The sequence below is a fragment of the Brassica oleracea genome, chromosome C4 (genome assembly GCF_000695525.1).
Source record: "Brassica oleracea var. oleracea cultivar TO1000 chromosome C4, BOL, whole genome shotgun sequence".
NCBI lineage: Eukaryota > Viridiplantae > Streptophyta > Magnoliopsida > Brassicales > Brassicaceae > Brassica > Brassica oleracea.
In genome coordinates this window covers 9,776,088-9,784,265 of record NC_027751.1, presented here as the reverse complement: position 1 = coordinate 9,784,265, position 8,178 = coordinate 9,776,088, and the positions used below count along the sequence as shown (strand labels likewise).

General features: G+C 38.4%; 1 protein-coding gene across 1 annotated transcript; it reads right to left on the bottom strand.

Moving 5' to 3' along the window:
- Positions 1 to 2,140: 2,140 nt before the first annotated feature.
- On the bottom strand, positions 2,141 to 6,813 carry LOC106336651 (pre-mRNA-processing factor 19 homolog 2-like). Its single transcript, XM_013775544.1, has 18 exons — positions 6,631 to 6,813; positions 6,445 to 6,530; positions 6,057 to 6,128; positions 5,912 to 5,974; positions 5,523 to 5,609; positions 5,250 to 5,391; positions 5,037 to 5,158; positions 4,607 to 4,723; positions 4,221 to 4,316; positions 4,087 to 4,146; positions 3,712 to 3,786; positions 3,521 to 3,625; positions 3,264 to 3,380; positions 3,090 to 3,167; positions 2,910 to 2,994; positions 2,757 to 2,808; positions 2,573 to 2,643; positions 2,141 to 2,492 (listed from the first exon to the last, which is right to left on the bottom strand). Exons 1-18 carry the CDS (start codon positions 6,641 to 6,643, stop codon positions 2,356 to 2,358), a joined length of 1,578 nt encoding a protein of 525 aa, XP_013630998.1. The 5' UTR covers positions 6,644 to 6,813; the 3' UTR covers positions 2,141 to 2,355.
- Between the last annotated feature and the right edge of the window lie 1,365 nt (positions 6,814 to 8,178).

Sequence of the window (8,178 nt, the reverse complement as noted above, 5' to 3'; positions counted from 1 at the left end):
GCTTTAGTAACATTCAACCTAAGAGATTAGATGCTTGAGTTGCTTTACCAAAAGAACATTCATCTAGAGATAGAGCTTGTTTAGCTTAGTGTCTAGGCATAAGGAAAGTGTTTGATTGATAGCTTTCCACCTCTAGATTGGATCTGCATCATCCAAGATCAAATGCCTAACCCCATGAGTCCTCTTGCTTCATATTGAGAAAGAAAGATCATTACTTTATTGTATTAGCTTATTAGTTCTTAGTTCATACCATCTTTAAAACCGGATTGCACTTAGCTTAAACATGAATTTGCATTCCCTTTGCTTTAGAATCACCTAGGATTGGTTCGACAATCTTTTATACTACAACATTTGATTAGGAGCCTTGAAAACTCCTAACATCAAATATCAATAAATTGTTTAAAGAAAGATATCGAGGAGATGTAGCCGGCATAGGAAAGAGAAGGACGGCGGTGAGTGTCACTTTTTTGTAGATCTTAAGGGATTATGTATCTGATTTTTAGGGTTTTTCTGTAGGAACAGAAACGACGGAGGTTGAGGATCTGAAAGAAGGGCTACCGGAGAGGCTCTTTGCGACTGACCGGTTTCCAAGCGAGAGGGTGAACATGTACTCCGCCGTAGATCTTCTTTTGGCGGTGAGAGGCGCACTTAATGCCATGCCGGAGATGGGTGAACACGACTTAGGGGTATGTATCTCTGTTTGTATTTAGCTTAAGTTTATCCGCTGTACATGTGTACGAAAGATAGAAATAGTCCATTTTTTGGTATGTACATGTGCGAAAGATCATTTGTGTACGAGTTTGTTTATTTGCAATGATGTACACATGTATACAATTGGGCTAATTGGGTGTACATGTTGCAGCTAGTTGTATATATGTTTGTATTTAGCTTGAGTTCATTATTATGTGTACATGTGTACGAAAATAGACCATTCGAGATGTGTACATATGTAGAAGTTTGTTTATGTACGAGTTTGTTTATTTACAATGATGTACACATTTATACAAATGTACGCTAATTGGGTGTACATGTTGCAGGTTGTTGTACAACCATTTCTAGAGATTAGTGGGACACATGAGGAGAGGTGGGGTGTATAGTGGATGAAGAAAAATATGATTAAAATGTGGAGTACATGGTGAAGTTGGTTAAGGAATGACATGTGTTCAGCAAGTCTCACTAGGGTGGAGGTGATGTTGAGTATCCACTATATGTACATGTTGATTTATCGAAAAGGGAGAAACTCAGGATTTTGAAGGAAGAGGTTGAAGGGGGCAAAAGGAGTTGAAGTTAGGCTTTATAGGTTGGTTACGTGTTGAGAAATGTTGTGGTTTGTCACCAACTTGGCTCGGTGCTGTTTGTCACCCTTTGTATCAAATGTGACGAAGAGATTCATGTTTTCGTGAGCGGCTAAATGATGGAAGAAATAGGAGACCGCTCTGTCGTTGGTCAGTTTAATCTTATGTTGGTCAGTTTAATCCTACGTGTATCAAATGTGACGAAAAGAACATGTAGCAAATTAGATTACTGGACAAGCATGTTTGGTTATAGAATAAGCAAGATTGATAGGATGGGGTTAGAAAACAAATATCCTTTATAGCAGTTTAATTCCGACGTAAACAGAACCGTGAAAAAAAAAAAAAAGATGAAGACTGTGACTTTATCCAAACCAGTTAATCTGGATCGTCCATGTAAAATGTACAAAAAAAGATCTAATGGTTGAAATATAAGACAAATATCAGTCTTGTCATAGATCTCAAAATTAATCTGGACCGTTGAAATAGTGAATAGATGAGTGGTGGAGGTTAATTCCCGCTAAAACAATAGTTTAGTTAGTAAGCATGTTAGTTGCAAGATGACTAGTTTGTTTAAACAAAAATGAAACTGTTAGGATAAACTACCGAAGAAACTGTCTTTTTCAACGTAATATTTTCTATTAATAAAGCGTAATGATGTATGGGCAAGTATCAGCAAATAAGCAACTCACCTAGACACCTTAGTATGGAACAGAGCCACTACTTAGTACAAATTCCGGTTTAACCAAATCGGTTTAGGTTCTCCAGTTTAAAAAAGTTAGCTTCGAATTCGATCGTTGCCAACAGAAATAGAAAATTTCTGGTACAGATTTTGAAGGTACATGGAGAGAGAGATGAGAACATATTAGATCGAGAAACAGAGTAAGAAAATTCAAGTGTGCGCGAATTGTGATCGTTTGGGTTTCCACGAAGCACCCAAGAAACCACTATGACAACTCCCCATTGCTTTCAAAACTGTAAGATACAACAGAAGTTGAGGTTCCAAGGAGTAAACCAGAGATGAACATTTGCAATTTGCTGCCTGAGTTTTCTAACAGATTCTTCACGAGTCTTGTGCAGAGTCATCATCCGCGTTGGCTTTTTCGTCACCAGGGAGACCAAATATCCGTAGGTTACGGTCCATTGAGCCAACTGCAACGTATTGTGCATCTGGACCAAACTTCACACATGTAGCTTTACCTGCATGTATTAAGGGTTGGTTGCAATTAGGAACATAATTGCCACGTGACCACTGAAAAAGTTACTGAAAAGGACCTTACCAGTGCCAGAAAGGTCTGGAAGTGTCTTGATAAGGTTCCATTCAGCTTTCACACTCGCCGTCTGGTATAGTCTGCAGCCGTTACAAATATATTGTTATTTAATTATTGAACTGCGCAAGTCTTTTAAATATTTCTTTAGCTGAGTTTGGCCTCTGACAAATAAAATTCTAGAATGTGCATTCACCTGATATCTGATGCAGCAATACCAAGATAAGAACCGCTAGGATCAAACTCCACTGCACAAAGAAAAAGTATTTTCATTCAGTTATCTTTTACATGGAGATTTCTGTATCAACAAAACGACTAGGACCAGGAACGGGATACAGTAGTTGCGTACCAGAGTTTGCATCTGCAGATGAGAATGACCTGAAGTTCCTTAACTTGCGCAGGTCCCACAATTTAACACCATCCTCGGCAGCAGTCTGTACATTTCCAGAATCAAAAGAAAAAAGAAGCATTCATGTACACATAATCATAGTTGTATTTACACTTCTCGGAGTTTGTTCAAAGAACTCACCGCGAGGAAGTAACCATTCTCGGAGAAAGATATAGAGGTAACTTCACCCGTGTGTCCATCAAACCTTGCCACATTTGCCTATTATCCAACACAAAAATTAAAATCAAATGAATTCCTGTGGACATATGATTTTTTTAAGAGGCAAAACAATCTGAAAGGCCAGAGTTTATTTACCTGACTTTTAACATCCCAAATCTTGACAACAGATTGAGAAGTACCGGTTCCGAGAATGAGACCATCGGGATGAAAAGCAGCAGCCGTGTAATCCACTTTCTCAGAATCATCTGCTACCTGAATAAACACAAGAAATATGCAAACTACTCATACCAGGAGTACACTCACCATACATATACCTTATGTAATACATCATATACTCAAATGTGTAAAGGAAGACACGTTTAGTTGGTTAGTTGATGAAATAGATTAGGTACCTTTGCAAGGCATAAGCCAGAAGAAAGATCGTAGAAGCACCATGTACTGTCAAGAGACGCCGACACAAAGTATTTATTTGTGGCATGCACAGTTACAGCACGCACCTGGATAAAGCATAATCGCTAGTAAGTCAATGAAAACGTGTGTGAATAAAATAATAAAGCAGACAGTAAAAGTTCTCCATGATTACCTCTTCAGAATGATCATTCAGCGTATGCCCACAAGCATACTGCCCATCCCCAGAGTCCCGCCACACACGGACTGTCTGCAGGTAAGTAACTATTTAGTAATATAACGATAACTATTACGCAAAACAGAGTATCAAACAAAATGGCAAAGATTTATAGTGTGAGTGAGCGAAACGTTTTTACGCAGCAAACCAAAAAATTTCAAAGATTGCATCTACAGATTTAGATTCCATAGCTACAAATGCATCTGCCATCCACTACTTTTCAGAACAGACGCAAAAACAACGCTGGATTACAACCTACAGAAATAATGACTAAAACTACTCGTAAATATTTGAAACTATGGATTTCAAATCTGTAAATGTATCTTGAGTTACCTTGTCAGCCGAAGCAGTCAAAACAAGATCACTGTCACCTACAAATTTTACACTTGTAACCTACAAAAGAATCGATACATATCAAGCACAGAGCTAACAAGAAAAGCAAAAAAGAATTTTGCAAAATTAAAGACCTTTTTCGAGTGACCAGTCAGTGTCGACAAGATTTGCCCTGAAGGGCGATCAAATATTACAGCAGTTGCATCAATTCCTCCAGTAGCAATGACATCCTGATTACCGATTAAGAAAATGAGTAATACTAAGAGGTAAGCTTTTGCACACCAAAATTAGTGTAGTAGATATAAACCAAAATACGGATCGCAGGTCATAATACAATAAACTATCAGACACGGGCTATTGGTACCTAATATGAGGACATATAAAAAAACATTGCCGAACCTAGGACTCAAAGGCTGTAATGTATTCCAATATTTATGAATACAAGTCTGCTTGTCAGCTTTCACATGCTATGCAGTGACTTTCACAAACAAAGGAAAATAAGAATAAAGTGATGAGAAACCTTAGAATGTAAGATGTCCATTGAACAAATGCCAGGTTTGTTGGTCTTGTGAAGTGGGTGGCTTGATAGCTGAGTGAACCTCCCCAAAGCATCTACTGAAGCCAATGTTTCAGGAATCTGCGAAAAGAATGATAAAACTATCAAAACAGCAGGAACCAATGCAAGAAAAAAACACATGACATTTGCGAATCGGCTGGAACAGGCGAAAAAACATGGAAAGAGAGGCAGGAAGTAGCAAAATTTTCTCTTTACGTTTCTAAAGCATACGAGAATCTAAATAGATATATTGAGTAACATGAATCATAAGCTTCCACTTCTACATTTGACTGTTACAAACAAGAATACGACACTTAAAAATTGCAAGTCTCAGGTTTTGCCAACTAACTTTCAAATGTATGACGAAAGATAGATGGTAATAAATATGCAGTACCTGTCGCTTTTTGCGCTTCTGGGAGAGAGCAGCATTGCAATCTGTCAATTCCGTGATGATGTCAGCAGAAATGCCAGGGCACAACTTCTTCGCATCAGGACCCGTTTCTTCATCATCGGCAGCTATTTTACAGCAAAAGAGTACACTAACATGTTACAAAGATAGAAAACTAATTAGACAGCATATTATAGGTAAAAAGGTGTAGAATCATACCTCGTTTACCATTACTCAGAGGAGCATTAGCTGTCACAGCTTCTGGGGCAGCAGGTATATGTCGTTCAACCTCTGCAAGTAATTGGCGTGCTTCATCTCTTTCTTTTTTAAGTCTAGCAATCACGCGACAAGCAGAATCATGCTGCAAACAGAAGGCAATTTTCTTTTCCATAATTTGATCAAACAAACTTAACAAAAGATGAAAAATCAAGGAAAATAAAACAAGGATACATAAATAAAATCATTAATCATACAAACACAAACCGAAATTACCTGATACAAAGCATGACTTAGCTCTTGCCTTGCAGTATGGAGTTGTTGCTCCAGAGCAAAATTTGATAGCATCAAACCGTCCCATTCCTAAGCAAAACAGATAAACTTCTCTCACGCAACTACATTGTCTAATTCAAAACCTAACTAATGAACAATTTCTCTTAATTAGAAGTCAAAAAGCGAGTAGATGGCCAGTGTTATAACAGTTCAGTTAATTTTAATCTTGTAAAAATCTAACAACCAACCCTGAAAAAACTATTCCCAGTCATCAACCAAACTCTCCATGAACAATAACAGGAACAGGGGAATTTTATAGTGAGACACCCATAAAGAGAAACAAGCACAAAGCAAAGATAATGTAAAAAATTGGAAAACATCTAAAAGCTTACATTCTGGAACGTTCCAAGCAATCCAGGGATACTAGCAGTATGCAATAGTTTCGGTTTTATGACCTACAGAATAGTCAAAGAAATCAAAAACGGCTTAACTGAAACAGTTCTCCACATCAAATACTCAAAGAAGAAAGCATACTACCTTCCCAGATTTGATGGGAACAATGTCATCAATGGTAAGAGGCTCCCCAGTAACCGGGCACTTCCCATAATCCTACATATGGGAGAACAAACATATATAAAGAAACCATTACCATGTGGTTTGATAATCTAAAAGGACTACAATGTTATCCACAAAACTTGAAGCTCGATTACTGATATCTACGGATTCATCCAATGGCGGATCAAAAGTTTGATTCATTTTTAAACAATACACCTTAAAATCATATGAAAGTGCCCCCGACTAATTCAAAATTATGGTAATGCCTCTTACTAGTAGATCCGATTCATCAAGCAATCTCGAATCATCCTACAACTGAATTATTGCTACGAGAGCTATAGATTCATGAAGCAATAGCTCGAAGATTTACCGATATATGGCTCTCGATTAATCGCTTCTCGAAGAGCAAACCTGACTTCGTTGAAACCACAGGCACCTCGGGAACTTCTCCAGAAACTGTACGGAATAAAAAAAACAACAGTGACGCCGACAAATCAACCAAAAGAGAAACCCTAAATCGGCAAATTGAGAAGGCGGATAAAAAGAAAAAGTTTACTTGCACAGTTCATCGTAGGGAAAAGGGATGAGAATACGACGACGCGCGAGTAGTTAGGATGAAGTGGAAGTCCCTTTGAGCGGCGGAGATAGGGTTTTATCTTCTCCGGTCCGGCGCTACTAATCAAAATCGCGGAGGCCGGGAAATTGGTGGAGAGAGAGAGAGAGAGAGGACTACACACTCTCAGTGGTAGGTAATTAAGGGGATCGATTTTGCGAGGCGATGGGCCTTTTAACGATTAATGTCTTATACATGGGCCTTCTCTCACGTACTTGGGCTTTTTAAGTTTCCAAAATTTACAATATATTGTAAACTTAAATTTAGAATTTGTAATTTCTTATTACTATTCATGACATAAAATGCTCTTATATATGGAAATTACAAAGAGATAAATGGAAATATACAAATATGGAAAGTATACAAATACAAGTAAAAGGAAACTAGGGTTTACTGTCTCTCCTAGCCGCCTTTCTCTCTCTCCTCTTGCTGCAGCCGCCTCTCTCTCTCTTTCTCTAGGTATTAGGCCGGTTTATGGACCGGGCCGGTTATGGACATCCATCATATGGTTTATAACACTCCTCCTTGGATATCATAACCATTCAGACTTTGTAATACGCTTTGGATGTTGCCTCGTTAAAACTTTATCAGGAAAACCCAATGGAACAAAACCATGATGAAAGAAAAAGAGTACAACACGTATTACTCCCCCTGATGTGTACCTCCGTATATGTCCTTCAAGTTGGCGCATCCCAACATGATGGTTGAGCTTCATGGACGCCAATGACTAATGGTCTCAATACCAAGGTAAAGTAGTGCTACCGTGTTGCAAAGACGTAACTTGCCTGGGATCTATCATTGTGGATCCGAAAGATAACATGTATCAATCAAAACATATTAACCCTTCTTTGGGTTTTGGTTAGTATAATGTAATCTCAAATTCTTAGTTCCTTGTAGGTAACATAGGATGTATTTTATCCTGTCTCAGTCCCTTATGCTCGGACATGACCTAAACCTAGACAATAGGTTTACATCAATACTCATGTCCGGATGTGTATGACATGACAAATACATCAAGGCAAGGCGCCAATAGTACTTAAGGTAAGGGACGTGTATGTCTTTATTTCCAGTGCCTCATGGTCGAACATGACCTAAACATATATAAGAGATTCACAGCAAGAACACATGTCCGGCCTAGTATGGCTTGCCTATTACATCAAGGCGCCAATGGCACTTGGGTAAGGGAATTTACCGGACCAAGGACATATTTCTTGTCCTTCTTGGGACCAAAGGATCCGTGTCCAAGTCAGGGGTACTCACGACCATGTCCTTCTTGGGACTTACAATGGGTTTGAGTCCGAACCAAAGGACCTTATGGGACAACTCAATGGGTGAGCTTTGGTCCATGTTAAAACCGTTTGAATACCTTTCTGTAAGTCATTTGATGCACAAGGATTCCATCTTTTAAGATGTTCAATTTGTAATCATAAACAAAATTTTGTTTGTCCCAAATTTTCATTTCAATCTCTTTCTTTAGATAATCGTTTGAAA